Raw genomic sequence first — 16,323 nt, 5'->3', positions numbered from 1 at the left:
GTTCATTCAAAATTATGGGCAATCCCTCGTAAATACTCGACATCATTTCTCTCACTAAATCTTCTTACGAGTGTTTGTATTCTAGCATCTGTTTCTTTAATTTCAACGGAATATCGTGCCCTGCTATCAGATGCTCATAGTAAATGTCCCTTCCCCTCTGAACTTTGCGTAAACTGTCAATATATTTCCAAATAACTGGATGTTCCACATCAAGTTCGCACTGTCATCTCCTGTGGGCAGCTTCTGCATTATTGTTTGTTTTGTCCTCATTGTTTAAAGTTCTTTCATATAAATTCCACATTCCAACTGGAAAAAGCGGTGGACGCCGACCATTTCCTCTGTGTGAGCTTCTACCTGCAAAGTTATCCTCGAACCAGTCCAGCAGCGGCTGCAGTTCATCTGGAAGCGCATCAGACAAATGTTCAATAGCTTCAGGAATGTTTTCAATGTGAATAAATGCAAGGCCAATTATCATTTTAGCTCTGAAATAAAACTCTGAGTCAATGTTATACTTACTCAAGTGTCTTTTTAACATTTTTACTGAAGGGAATAAACATTATTTTATTTTTATTGCTTTGATTAATACTTTTATCGAAACCTGAAAAGGAATAAATATGAGCTGCGCTGAAACGGGTCTGCACCTAAATGGGTCTTCGGCAAAATGGGCTGCACCAAACAGGCCGCACCAAACAGAATGAAGTACTCAGTAAATTACACAGCGCAGGAGGACGCCATATAACCATCCCAGGCTGTTATGCAGAAGCAGGGACGCCCTGGGTAGCTGTCAGGAAATACAGAGTAGAGATCAATACTCATGTTGTGTTTAGAAAGCTGTAACGAGTGGAATTCTTCAGGGATATGTATGAGGTCATCAACAAATTGCAATCTATTCTAATGAACCGGATGAAGGAGATGGAGCTCAGTTTGCTCATGCACCAGGATAGTCATTCAATAAGATGTCAAATGGAGACAGAGCGTCTGCAATGGGATACAGACGGGGGGAGGTCAGAGCGTCTGCAAGGGGATACAGACGGTGGAGGGAGAGCTTCTGCAATGGGATACAGACAGGGGGAGGTCAGAGCGTCTGCAATGGGACACAGACAGGGGGAGGGCAGGGCGTCTGCAATGTACTATAGACAGGTGAAGGACTGATCACCTGCAATGGGATACAGACGGGGGGAGGGCAGAGCGTCTGCAATGGGATACAGACAGGGGAGGTCAGAGCGTCTGCAATGGGATACAGACAGGAGGAGGGAAAAGCGTCTGCAATGGGATACAGACAGGGGAAGGGCAGAGCATCTGCAATGGGATACAGACAGGAGGAGGGAAAAGCGTCTGCAATGGGATACAGACAGCGGAGGGCAGAGCGAGGGCAGAGTATCTGCAATGGGATACAGACAGGGGGAGTGAAGAACGTCTGCGATGGGAGACAGACTGGGGAGGGATGCACCTCGGCAATGGGATAGACAGGGAAAGGGCAGAGCGTCTGCAACGGGATACAGACAGGGGGAGGGAAGAGCGTCTGCAATGGGATACAGACAGGGGAGGGAAGAGGGTCTGCAATGAGATACAGACAGGGGAGGCAGAGCGTCTGCAATGAGATACAGACAGGGGAGGGAAGAGCGTCTGCAATGAGATACAGACAGGGGAGGGAAGAGCGTCTGCAATGAGATACAGACGGGGAGGGAGAGCTTCTGCAATGAGATACAGACAGGGGGAGGGAAGAGCGTCTGCAATGAGATACAGACAGGGGGAGGGAAGAGGGTCTGCAATGAGATACAGACAGGGGAGGGAAGAGCGTCTGCAATGAGATACAGACAGGGGAGGGAAGAGCGTCTGCAATGAGATACAGACAGGGGAGGCAGAGCGTCTGCAATGAGATACAGACAGGGGAGGGAAGAGCGTCTGCAATGAGATACAGACAGGGGAGGGAAGAGCGTCTGCAATGAGATACAGACGGGGAGGGAGAGCTTCTGCAATGAGATACAGACAGGGGAGGGAAGAGCGTCTGCTATGGGATACAGACAGGGGAGGGAAGAGCGTCTGCAATGGGATACAGACAGGGGAGGCAGAGCGTCTGCAATGAGATACAGACAGGGGAGGGAAGAGCGTCTGCAATGAGATACAGACAGGGGGAGGGAAGAGCGTCTGCAATGAGATACAGACAGGGGGAGGGAAGAGCGTCCGCAATGAGATACAGACAGGGGAGGGCAGAGCGTCTGCAATGAGATACAGACAGGGGAGGGAAGAGCGTCTGCTATGGGATACAGACAGGGGAGGGAAGAGCGTCTGCTATGGGATACAGACAGGGGAGGGCAGAGCGTCTGCAATGAGATACAGACAGGGGAGGCAGAGCGTCTGCTATGGGATACAGACAGCGGGAGTGAAGAGGGTCTGCTATTGGATCCAGACGGGGAGACAGAGCATCAGCAATGGGATACAGACGGGGGAGGGCAGTGCTTCTGTAATGGGACACAATGGGAGTGCAGAACGTCTGCAATGGGACACAGACTGGGGGAGGACACAGCAACAAGCAATGGCATACAGACAGAGGATGGCTGTGAGCAAAGTTTCAGTAAAAATAAACAGTACAATATACATGTGATGGAAACTTTCTGTTTTGTGGAATAGACGAAACAGCAGAAATTTATTTAAATGCAAGGAGAATGCAGAACTCAGTGTTACAGAGGGATTTGTGTGTCTTAGTACATGAATCATATCAAATTAATCTGAAGATGTAGCAAGTGATTTAGAAGGTAAATGTCATGATCCTGTTTCGTGCAAGGGGTGTTGGGTATGATCTTAGCGATGTTTTCTGCATCAGTACAGGGCATTGCTGAGATTACATCTGTTGTATTATGTGTAGTTATAACTGCCTAAACTGAAAAAAAAAACAAAATTGCTTTCAAAACGTTTCAAATATGTTTCTCTTTACTCATTCTTGGGATGAAGGCATTACGTTGTGAAGAATTAACAGTTCGGCCTGAGAATGAGGGATGTTTTATTGACCATATAAGACCTTGAGAAGAGTGTAGTTGGTGAATACCGGATGGGTATTTCTTCTTGTGTGGGAGAATAAAACTGGGAAAATACTTTAAGAATAAGTCAGGTTCAAAGGAAAGGTCATTGGACCGAAAAATTGAACTCTGAATTCAGTTCCGACATGCTGACAGACAAGCTGAGCTTTTCCAGCAATTACTGTATATGTTTAAGAATATTCATTTTAACACAGATATTGTGAAGTCATGAAACGCTTACTTTTACATTATGCAAGCACATATTAACACATCTTCAAAACAATTATGACCATTTATTGTTAATGAATTGATTCTGCAATAACACACTGACCTGGAGTCGAGAATGTGATGGAGTCATATAGTTCGGACAATGTTCAAGAAGAGCTCACAGAGTCCAGTGTGGGACTGATTTAACTTACGGATGGAAAATGTAGCCTATCTGTGGAGAAACATTCTATTGCTCCCTTTCTATTTCCCTGTCGCTCATCACAGCAATGTGTGGGAGTGAACAAAAGCCCAGTCGTCTTTCCCACTAATGGAGGATTCCTGATGAGGATTCATTGGAATCTCCCCATTGCCTGAAGCAAAACAATTCAGCCAAATTCAACTGTTTCATGAAGAAATCCCATTGTCAGAAGGCTGTGCAAGCAGAATAACTACAGAAGTAATTCTCCAACTCGATAGTGAGGGGAACAGACAGGAGATTCTGTGGCTGCAAATGGGAATCCGGAATGGTGTGTAGCCTCCCACATGCCAAGGTCCAGGATGTCTCAGAGCGGCTGTAGAACGTTCTCACCGTGGGTGGGGGGGCGGGGGGTGAGTGGGCGGGAAGCAGTCAGAAGTCATTGTGCACATTGGTACAAAGCACAGAGTGACGCAGTAGATATAGTGATGACATCCTGCAGAGTGATTGTAGAAGGCTAGGTAAATGGATAAAAGACAGTGGTAATATCCAGTTTACTTCCAGTTCTCCATGGTGGTGAGGGTAAGAATAGGAGGATATGGCAGATGAAGGGGTGGCTAAAGAATTGGTGCAGGGCGCAGAGATTTTTGGATTACTGGGATCTTTTGTGGGGCAAGGTGACGTGTTCAGGAAGGACGGGTTGTACCTGAACTGGAAGGGGACCAATATGCTGGCAGGCAGGTTTGCAACTGCTGCAAGGAAGGCTTTCAACAAGATTGGCTGGGGTTGGGGAGTGGTGGGATCCTCAACAGCAGGGAGGCAAGTGCGAGGCTGGACGGAGATACAGTAATCAGGAACAGTAAAATGAAGAGACAGGTCAGGCTAGTCAACGACAGGGAGCAAGGAATGCCTGTTGGATTAAATTGCAACTATTTCAATGCAAGATGGCTGACAGGTAAGGCCGATGAACTCCGGGCATGGATTGGTGCGTGGGACTGGGATATTATAGCCATTACAGAAACATGGCTAAGGGAGAGAAACACCGGCAGCTTAATGCAGGACGGTACAGGTGCTTTATGTGTGAGAGAGATGGTGGAAAGAGGGGACGGGGAGTTTCATTTTTGATTAAGGCGAGTATCACAGCAGTAAACAGACATAAAATATCTGATGGATCATCATGTGAGGAATTGTCTGGGGAGCTAATAAATAAGAAGAGAATGGTGATAAGATTTGGATTGTACTATAGGCCCCCAAATAGTAAACGAGGAATTAGGGGAACAAAAATATGTAGACAGACTGGGGAGACTTGCAAGGCCAATAGGATTGCATTAGTAGGAGATTTTAATTTTCCTAACATAGACTGGGAATGACAGAGAATTAAGGACTGAGATGGGGTGTATTTATTAAGTGTGTTCAGAATAGTTTCCTCAAGCAGTATGTAGAGATTGCAACTCGGGAAGGGACGAAACTTGACCTATTCTAAGATCTAGGGCAGGGCAGGCGACTGAGGTGACAGCGGGGGAGCACTCTGGGACCAGTGACCACAGTTCTATTAATTTTTAAACAGTTATGGAGAAGGAAAAAACTGCTCCACATGTTCAAGTTCAAACTTGGGGCAAGGCGAATTTTGATGGAATTAGACAGGAGCTCGTAGGGCTTGGTTGGAGGCGTTTGTTTGGAGGCGAAGGGACCTCCTGCAAGTGGGAGGCCTTTAAAAGTGAAATGTCGACAGTTCAAGGCCTATATGTTACTGTGAGGGTAAAAGGCAAGGTTGGTAGGAAGAGGGAACCTCGGATGTCAGGAGTTATTGAGGCTTTGACCAGCAAAAAGGAGGCGTGGCTCAGGTCCAGGCAGCTGAGATCGAGGGAATACCAGGAGGTGTCCAGGAGATACAGTAGTTTACTGAAGAAGGAAATCAGGAGGGCGAAAAGGGGGCACAAGATCGCTTTGGCCGAGAATATTAGGGTGAATCAAAGAGGTTCATTAAGTATGTTAAAGTAAAAAGAATAACTAAATGAGAATATGACCCCTCAAAGTCCAAAATGGACATGCATGTCTAGAACCGTAGATTTGTGCGATTCTCAATGAATATTTCTCCTCTGTCTTTACCGTGGAGAAATACATGAAGACTTGGGAGGTTAACAAAGGTTGTAGTGTTATCTTGGGGTGAGTCAATATCACGGGAGAGGACGTGTTGGATGCATTAAAATGTATGAAGGTGGAAAGATCTCCTGCTCCTAAACAGATGCATCCAAGAATACTGCAAGAGGCTACAGAACAACCTACGGGGACCCTGGTTGATATTTTTGTATCATCGTTAGCTACAGTTTAGGTTCCAGAATATTGGAGATTAGCAAATGTTGTGCCATTATTCAAGAAGGGAAGCAAAGAAAAATCTGGGATCGATAGACCAGGAAGTCTAACATTTGTAGTACGTGGGTTACTTGAGAAGACTCTGGGGGCTGAGATGTACATGCATTTGGAAAGATAAATTTGTTTAGAAATAGTTTTTTTGACAGATTCCCTTCAGTATGGAAACAGGCCGTCTGGCACAACAAGACCACACCGACCCTCCAAACAGTAACCCACCCAGTCCCATTCCCCTACCCTATATTTAACCCTGACGAATGCACATAACACTATGGGTAACTTAGCATGGCCAATTCACCTGACCTATACATCTTTGGATTGTGGAATGAAAATGGAGCATCCAGAGGAAACACACACAAACACAGGGAGAATGTGCAAACTCCACTCAGAGAGTCACCCGAAGCTGGAACCAAACCCGGATCCATGGCATTATGAGGCAGCAGTACTAGCCACTGAACCAGCATGCCACCCTTGCTTTTTTTCAATACAGTTCAATGACACAGGTACGAAATCTATTCTGTCCTTCACCCATGATGTACGTTCCAATATCACATACCATGGATAATTTATTCTCCACTGAAAGTGTCATCTTATTATTATTTATTAGTTTGATATTATTAATTTTAATAATTATTATTAATAGTTGTTTTTAGACTGGAAAGATTGCATGGCTTTGTGAGTGGGAGATCATGCCTCTTAAATTTGTTTGAGTTCATTGCTGAAGTGACCAGGAATGTTGATGAGGGTAGGGCGGTAGACTGTGTGGTTTTCAGTCAGGCCTTTGACAAGGTTGCCATTGATAGGCTGGTCTGGAAGGTTAGAATCTCATGGAATCCAGAGGGAGCTGGCAAATTGGACACACAATTGGCTTGATGGTAGTAAGCAGAGGGTAATAATGGAAGAATGCTCTCGGACTGGAGGCCTGTGACACATGAAGTGCCTCGGGGGTCGCTGCTGGGCCCGTTGCTGTTTGTTATCAGTATCAATGATATTCTTGCGAATGTACAAGGCATGGTTAGGAAACTTGAAGATGGCACTAAAATAGGTGGTATCGTGGACAGTGAGGAAGTATATCAGAAATTGCAGCAGGACCTTGATCAAACTGGAGAAGTGAGCCGAGGAATATTTAGGCAACGTTAGATCAAGGTAGGAGTTTGATGGTGATTGGTAGGACCTTAACGAGTGTCGTTGAGCAGAGGGACCATGGAGTTTAGGTCCACCGTTCTCTGAAAGTGGGATCATAGTTGACATGGCAATGAAGAAGGCTTTTGCCACACGAGCATGCATAGGTCAGGACATGGAGGAGAGCAGTTGGGAAGTTATGTTGCAGTTATACAGGATGTTGGTGAGGCTGCACTTGTAGTGCTGTGTTCGGTTTTAGTCACATTGCGATCTGAACGATGTTTTTAATTTGGAATGTGTGCAGACGAAATTTACAAAACTATTGCCAGGTCTCAACAGTATGAATTATAGGGAGAGGTTGGACAAGCGAGGACTTTTTTCTTGAGAGCACAGGAGAGGGGTCTTATAGTAGTTTACATGGATAGGGGGAATGGACCCAGCCTTTTTTTCCTAGAGTTGGGGAATCGAGGAGGGGAGGGCATCAGTTTAAGGTCAGAAGGGAAAGAATAAAAGGGAAACTGATGGAAACTGTTTTTCACAGAGAGTGGTACATAAAGGGAATGAGCTGCCAACGGAAGTGGTTGAAGCATTTATATTAACGATATTTAAATGGCATTTGGGCAAGTACATGGACAGGAAAGGTCGAGAATGCTATGGGCCAAGTGCTAGGAAATGAGTTTAGTGTGGTTTGATATTTGGGTCAGCATGGACGAGTTTGGGCCAAAGGGCCTCTCTGCCTCTTTCCATGCTGTAAGACTTGTTGACTCTACAAATAGGATAGCATTTGGGTCAAACTCTCATTGTTCCTTAGGTCATAAGTTCGAATCATATTTGGACAATGTTATTTCAAGTTAACTTTGCAGATATTTTGCTTTTCAGTTTGTTATCGACAATACGTATGTGTGTGCGTGTGTGTGTGTGTGTGTGTGTGTGTGTATGTGCGTGTGTGTGTGTCTGTGTGTGTGTCTGTCTGTTGTGTGTGTGTGTGTGTGTGTGTTTCTCAGTATTTTTCAAAGGGAAATATCACTGTACATATTTGCAATATCCTCTCGTCATTCCTCTTTCCATCATAGTTTGTTTTGGTCATAGACATGTTGTTTTAATAGATTAAAGAAATCTGCCTGACTTGTTCCTAACACTGAACCTGACACACTCTGAGAACTATATCATTGGCCATATCACCAACATAGTTATAATTATTTTTTGTGGGCAATGGAGGAGTGGGGCTAGAAAAGGGAGAAGTGAGCCAAAACAACACAGGGAAATATCGACTCATTCAGCCAACGTCAGAGACGAGGAGTTCCTTGGAGGGGATTCTGAGGGATAGAATTTGCATTTATTTAGAAAGACAAGGAATGATTAGGGATAGTCAATATGGATTTGTGTGGTGGAAATCATGTCTGATTAATGTGATTGAGTATTATGAAGAGGTGACAAAGAAGGTTGAAGAATATACTTTCGTGCACATTGTTTACACAGACTTCAGCAAGGCATTTAATACGGTTTCCCATCGTAGACAGATTACTAAAATTAGGTTATATGTAATCTAGTAAAAGCTAGCCAATTGGATACAAAATTGGATTGAAGGTAATATACTGTTTTCCAGACTGAAGACCTGTGACCAGCGATGTTCTGAAAGAATCAATGCTGAGCTCACTGCTTTTCATCATAGATATAAACAACTTTGATATGATTATCGGAGGCATGGTTAGTAAGTTTATAGATAACATCACCAAATTGGTTCAGTGGACAGTGAAGAAGATTATCTCAGAATATAATGTGATCCTTGACCATCAATGAGCCAAGGACTGGCAGATGGAGTTTAGTTTAGATATTGTGAGGTTTTACATTTTGGTAATTTAAAGCGGGGTAGAGCCCTGGGGAATGTTGCTTAACAAAGAGAACTGCGGGTGAAGACTCACAGTTCCTTGTAAGTGGAGTTTAGGTCGGTAGAGAAGTGAGGAACGTGGTTGACATGCTTGCCTTAATCAGTCAGAACATTGAGAATAGGAGTTGGAGTAACGTGTTGCACTTGTACAGGATGTAGATGAGGCCACTTTAAGAAAACTGCGTACATACCAGTTGACTCTATTAAAGGATGGATGTTGTTAAATTTAAAAGTGTGCAGAAAAGATTTACAAGGATTTTCTGGAACCTGAGGGTTTGAGCTACAGGGAGATGAAGAACAGGTTTAGACTTTTCCCCCTGGACTGTCAGAGGTTGAATGGTGACATGACAGAGGTTTTAAAAAGTCCTGAGGGGGATGGATAGTCTGAATGGGCAAAATCTTTTTTCCAGATTAGGTGCTTTCAGAACTAGACGGCATAGGGTGATGGTGACAGGGCAAAGACTAAGAAGGGACCTGAGGGGAAACCTTTTCATACAGAGGCTGATGGGTGTACTGTCAGAGGAAGTGGTGAAAGCGGGTACAATTACACGTTTAAAATGTAACTGGATAGGTACATAAATAGGAATAGATCATGTGATTTGGGCCAAATGCTGGCAAGTGGGACGAGATCTGATTAAGATGCCAGATTGGCGTGGAGAAATTGGACAAAAGGATTTGTTTCCACGCTGTATGATTCTCTTATTCTCACAGTGGGATGAGGAAGAATTCTAAAAGGGCCATTCGAGAGGGAATTCTCTTTCCCGGAAGTTTATGGTGCCTCTCTGATTACAAGTATTCACAGTTGAGTTAGTTAAAGATTTGACAGAAAAGTGAGTCACGGATAATGGGACACAGACAGGACGATCAGGCTGAGACCACAACCTGAACAGCCACAATTTTAATGCCTGGTGGAGAAGGCTCAAATTCTCTAATGACACACTCCTGCTCCTCAGTCCCATGTTTCTGTGTCCAATCCAACCCCTCTAACCTGCTGGACAGGAGCAGTTAGAGTCCACTTATTGTTATGGCATGGTGCACAGAAATAGAGGAAACAATCGGCCCCCCAAGACTGTCCCACTCGGTTTGGGAGATATGGAAAATGTAATTGGAAGACCCAGGCTGGATATGGAAGAGGTTGCTCATTTCTCTTTACAGGGCTTTCCCTCTCTGTATCTTGTGCTTCATTTGTTGATGATGTTGTAGAGCCAGATTCACTGTGAATACAGCCCCCAAATCTCACCCAGTGATGGCTCATAAAATCCACAGGTCTCCCTGATTGCAACATCCCATAAAAAACCTTCCAGGAAAATAACACCTACTAACTTTCCAATAACAGAATGGGAGAACATCAGGAACAGGGGCAGGTCATTCCCATCCCAAGCCTGCCTTGCCCTTCACAAAGATCAAGGCTGATCTGCCCAAGTCTCAAATCTTCCTCAATGTCCAAGTCTTCTTGAACACTTCCATAGAACACAGAACCAGGAACAGTACTGATTTGGAGATGCTGGTGTTGGACTGGGGTGTACAAAGTTAGAAATCACATAGCACCAGGTTATAGTCCAACAGGTTTTATTGGAAGCACACTAGGTTTTGGAGCATCGCTCCTTCATCAGGTGATAGTAGATGGCTCGATCGTAACACAGAATTTATAGCAAAAATTTACAGTGTGATGTAATTGAAATTATACATGGAAAAATTGATTGTCTGTTAAGCCTTTCATTTGTTATAATATCATGATAGTTTCTCTTCTTTCATGTGTAAATCAGAAACATTTTTTTTAAATTGTATTCTCAGGTGAGCTGTGAACAATGGTGATAGCTAGACAAAATGTCGAAGGTGTTGGCCCCCTGTGTTCTCTGACTATGCCATGATGTTTAGATTGATTCTAATCTAAAAAGTGAGATAACGGAGTTTTACATGAATTCATGCAGTTTTTGAGCTCAGAGTTCTACATGAATGCATGCAGTTCGGACCTTCATCACTCGACGTTGTGCCATTTATCCTACTCTAAGATTAGACTAACCTACATGCATCTATTCACTTTGTTCCATGCGCCTAACCAAGAGTCTCTTAAGTTTCCCTCACTACCACTGATGATAGTGCATTCGACACACCCACTACTCTCTGTGTAAAGAATCTACCTCTGATATTTCCCTAAAACTTCCTCCAATTACCTTAAAATTATACCACCAAGTGATAGACATTTCTGCCATGGGAAAATGTCTCTGGCTTATTCACTCTCTCTGCCTCTCATCATCTTGTACACCTCTATCAAGTCACCTCTCATCTATTTTTCCTCCAATGAGAAAAGCCCTAGCTCCCTCACGGTTTCTTCGTAAGACCTGCCCTCCAGTCCAGGCAGCATCCTGGTAAATCTCTTCTTTACACTCTCGAAAGCTTCATTATCCTTCCTATAATGAGGAGACCAGAACTGAACACAATATTCCCTGTGCGGTCTGAGCAGGCCTCTATCGAGCTGCAGCATAACCTCGCGGCTCTTAAACTCAATCCCCCTGCAACTGAAAGCCAACACACCATACACCTTCTGAACAACCCGATCAACTTGGGTGGCAACTTTCAGGGATCTGTGGACATGGACACCAGGATCCCTCTGTTTCCCCACACTGCCAAGAATCCTGCCTTTCACCATGTATTCTGCATTCACATTCGAGCTTGCAAGGTGAATTACTTCAGTTTGAACTCCATGTGCCACTTCTCAGCCCACCTCTGCATCCTGTCGATGTCCCATTGCAACCTACAATAGCCCTCCATATGCTGTATCACTCCAACCACCTTTGTGTAATCGGCAAACTGACTAGCCCACTCTTCAACACCCATATCCAAGTCATTTTTGAAAATAACAGAGAGCAGAGGTCACTGAACTGATCCCAGCGGGACACCACTGGTCCCTTTCAGTGATCTAGCTCCCCTAACTCTCTGTGTAAGAGAATTCCTGACATTCACTACCCTCTGTTTGAAGAAAACCTTCTCTGCTTCTGCACCATGACCTATTGATATGAACAAAAGAGGTAACGCAGGGGCTCAGGTAAGAGAGACTGACCCTGAACTCAAGGATGGATTTGACTGAGAATGACATCAAGGAGCCTGAACAAAATCACACATTAATGAGAATTAATTATGACCTCTACACTGTTTGGAGTCATTCACGGCACAGGGGAAGATGATTATCATTGGTGGGCATCAATCATCTTAGCCGTGGGGCACCTCTGCAGGAGATCCTCAGCGTAGCTTCCTCAGCCCCGGGCATCTCCAGTTTGTCATCATAGAATCCCTACAGTGTGGAAGGAGGATATTCAGCCCATTGAGACCAAACTGAGCAGATTAGATTCACTACAATGTGGAAACAGGCACTTCGGCCCAACCAGTCCACACCGACCCTCCGAAGAGTAACCCACCCAAACACATTTCCGTCGGACTAATGCACCTAACGTAATGGACAATTTAGTATGGCCAATTCACCTGGTGTGCACATCTTCGGACTGTGGGAGGAAACCGGAGCACCTGGAGGAAACTCATGCAGAGAAGTGGGGCATGTGCAAACTCCACACAGACAGTTGCCCAAGGCTCGAATCGAAACTGGGATCCTGGTGCTGTGAGGCAGCAGTGTTAGCTACTGAGCCACCGTGCCAGCAGAAGAGGCGGCATTCACTGAATTCTACAAAATTTTCAGGATAAGTTGTCCCTCTTCAGCTCTTGAAACAGGCTGTGACCATGTGCAACAAGACTTGGTCAAAATTCAAGATCGTGCTGTTAAAGTCTGGTTAACGTTTATGTAACAGCACAGTACATTTCCACAGTGAAAGGAGGAGTTCATTCAGCAGCTCCATCTGGTTTCACAAGAATGTGGTGAAGCCATTCATCCCATCAAAACTACTGGGCAAAAAGAGGGATACCCTATTCAGTCCCTCCTGCCTGTAGCACAGGAAATCAGGGAGTCTGCTCTCTCCCACATGTAACGTACATGGGAACAGAAAGAACCATTTCACACCCGGAGTCACTTACAAAGGAACAGGAATAGGTTATTCAGCTTGTCAAGCCACTAACACAGGAACAGGAAGGTGTCAGAGATGTTCCAACATCACAAACAAATGGAGCAGGGGCTGCACAGACAGACTGCTCCAAATTGTTCCATATGACTTAATTACTCATGGTACATATGTGTTACTTTAACATGGTTTTCTGGCAGTCGGAATGAAGACAACATTTTTTAGCCATTCTCAAAGTTACTTTCCATCTCCAAGAAGGCAGACCCACGGCCCCCTTGGAGGTCAGAAGCCATTGGGAAATAACTAACTGTTTCAGAATGATGGTATTTTGGCTGCTGGCAGGATCGTGTACAAAGTGACATTCAATGCAGTGTCACACACTAACTGTGCATTTAAGTGTTCAGAGTTCATTCAGAGCCTGTACCTCGTTGTCAAACGACGTGAGGGTTCTGCAGATGCATGTAAACTGTCGTGAATCAAACATCCAACGAAAGGGATGACATTTCCACCCCATTCAGCTGTTTGGGACATAATGAGTTTCTGTCCAGACCCATCAAGCTTCCACTTCTTATTCTCTCACAGCGCTACAGATTAAACACATAGTTACTGCACTCTCTCCTCATGGTAACATCATGCCAGTGTTTAGTCTGGTCAAACAACATTGCACTCTCTCAGTGACAGAGCGATCATTGTTTATAAAGCAGACCAAATCTTTACACAATGTACCAACTACTCTCTCAACAAAACACGATCAGTGGGAAAGATATTCTAACATTTGTACTTCAATGATTTTTCATGAAGACCCACACATCATTTACTTCCTGTCCTGTATGAATTCTGTCAGTGACTTATGACCAAGGACATACAGGTCCTTTTCAACAAAAGCACTCGCCAGGTGGAAGATGAGGTGCTCTTCCTCCAGCAGGAACCCTCCAACCACAAGGGATGAATTCAGATTTCTCCAGCTTCCTCATTTCCCCTCCCCCCACCTTGTCTCAATCCCAACCCTCTCAATCAGCACCACCTTCCTGACCTGCAATTTTCTTGCTGACCTTTCCGTCCTCACACCCTCTCCGGCCTATCACCGTCACCTTAACCTCTTTCCACCTATCGCATTTCCAACGCCCCTCCCCCAAGTCCCTCCTCCCTGCCTTTTATCTTAGCCTGGTTGGCACACTTTCCTCATTCCTGAAGAAGGGCTCATGCCCAAAACGTCGATTCTCCTGATCTTTGGATGCTGTCTTACCTGCTGTGCTTTTCCAGCAATACATTTTTCAGCTCCTCAGTTTCTCTTCCTGGCTGAGAAAGCTCTTATATATCCACACAGTCACACAGTAACAGTTCCTCTCTCCAAAGAAGCAGTTGACAATGGAACATTACGTTTCTCTATATATCAGCGACTATCAGTATTGCTGATGGAGTTGATCACCACACTCAGAGACGAGAGATAGAGGGAACATAACTCACGGTAAGCAGGGACATCCCATAATAAATATGATATTCAGGAATATGTGAAAAAGGGAAATGGTAGAATAACTTCCCATTCTGTTTTCCTTCCAGTCCATCATCAGCAATCCTTTTGTTTGCTTTTCCTTTCTCTCTCTCTCTCCATCTCTCTCTCTTTCACTCTCACTTTCTCTCTCTTGCTGGACATCATCCACTCAACACAAACCTCCCGCTCACCCTACCATCCATCCCTGATATAATAATATTATTTCGCAGTTGCATTCAGTTTTGATAGGTTCACTGAACTCGAAACGTTATTTGTTTTTTTTTTCCGACACACTGCCATAACTGCTGAGATTTTCCAACATTCTTTCAGACTGTGGAGAATTTTATTTCAGATCGCCAGCATCCACATTTTCTTGTTGTTGTTGTTTCGCGGGATGCCAGCATCATTGGCAAGGACAGTATTTGTTGTCCAACCTAACAGTCCTTGACAATGGGTCCATTTGTCAAGGCAATATGGAGGCAACCACATTGTTGTGGATCTGAGGTGACACTTAGTTCAGACAGGGCAAAGTGTTAGGTTTCTTTATCAAAGGTTATCAACAAAATAAGAAAGAAATCCTGATGTTTTATGATTGCCATGAGTGAAATTAGGCTTCATTCCTATTTTTGATATTGGAATTTAAATTTAGTCATCGGCTGTGATAGGATTTCAGACAATGCGTTTAGAGTCATAACCTGTGCCTCTGAATTACACAGTCAGTGACATTATTACTCTGTTTAAGAGTCCCTGTTGTGAAGTAACTGTAGAGACAAGAACAAGTTTGTGGTCAAACTCTTTGTAACTGGAATAGTGGTCAGAAGAGAACTGGAGCCATAAAATCTGTCGTTAACGAAGGGGTAGATGATGGCGAAGTCAGCAACAGAACTCAGGCAAATCTGGAGATTGGGGATATTAAGAAGCAGGTTTGATGACAGAGAGAATATGGAGATATAAAACAGTTCACGCTAAATGGAGACTCAAGGTTCCGAACAGTCTTTTACCTTCTCAGATGTTTATGACTAAGTAGTTTGGAAATCCATGAGAAGAAAGTGGCGTTTGTGACTGAAAGTTTCTGTATTTGTAAAATATAATCGACCAGCATAGCAATAACATTCAGCATCATTTATAGAATTGACAGAGATAGACTTACCAGGAACACCAATAATAGCGTGGATGGGATAGAACCCAGCTTGAATAGTCATCAGTACGGCTTCTATCCGCAACTCTAACCATGTCCAATCCTGAGAAAGCCAATAAAGACCATAGGATAAACTCCTGTTCATTGTTGTAACATTCCAGTCTAATGTTCTCAGAATCTGATCCATTGTTGGAACATTCCAGTCTAATGTTCTCAGAATCTGATCCATTGTTGGAACATTCCAGTCTAATGGTCTCAGATTCGTATCCATTGTTGGAACATTCCAGTCTAATGGTCTCAAATTAAAATCCATTGTTGGACCATTCTAATGTTCTCAGATTCTGATCCATTGTTGGAACATCCAGTCTAATGGTCTCAGATTCGTATCCATTGTTGGAACATTCCAATCTAATGTTCTCAAATTAAAATCCATTGTTGGACCATTCTAATGTTCTCAGATTCTGATCTCTCTCTCGTTCTCTGTAGCTGCTGATCCCAATCCTGTTGAGGTTGGCTCTGCCCCGAATACTTTGGCATAACAAGGTGAAAGAAGTCCCTAATTATGGAAGAGGGAAATCCTCCAGTGACCCAGTTAGGTCCAGGAAGACTGATATTAATCACAGTCACTGAACAAACAGCTCCAGTTAACCCATTTCACGGCAACTCTGATATATCACAATAATACTTGGTGTGGCTGGGATTTTTATATCGCTGATTATTGGGCTCATGGCACATCTCCAGTTGTAAACATAGAGATGAGGGAGAGACATAATTCTTTCTCTTCACAAGCTTGATGATTCTGCTATGTTTTGGCAGTATAGGAATTTCTGGGCTCCCGAGGCCGTCTGTGTCTGATCACCAGGCCTGCTGCATCTTTTCGTTTTAA

General features: G+C 44.1%; 1 protein-coding gene across 1 annotated transcript in view; it reads right to left on the bottom strand.

The window, feature by feature from the left end:
* Window positions 1-15,666, bottom strand: part of LOC148135637 (putative G protein-coupled receptor 139) — a 66,577-nt gene extending 50,911 nt beyond the window's left edge. Inside the window, exon 1 of the mRNA XM_087984614.1 lies at window positions 15,450-15,666. Coding sequence (XP_087840740.1) covers window positions 15,450-15,666 — 217 coding nt within the window. The remainder of the gene's footprint in view (window positions 1-15,449) is intronic.
* Window positions 15,667-16,323: the final 657 nt, after the last annotated feature.

Source organism: Chiloscyllium plagiosum, unplaced genomic scaffold, assembly GCF_037043375.1.
Source record: "Chiloscyllium plagiosum isolate Xiang-an unplaced genomic scaffold, Cpla_swu_hap1 HiC_scaffold_49, whole genome shotgun sequence".
NCBI lineage: Eukaryota > Metazoa > Chordata > Chondrichthyes > Orectolobiformes > Hemiscylliidae > Chiloscyllium > Chiloscyllium plagiosum.
This window is presented reverse-complemented; position numbering and strand designations above follow the sequence as displayed.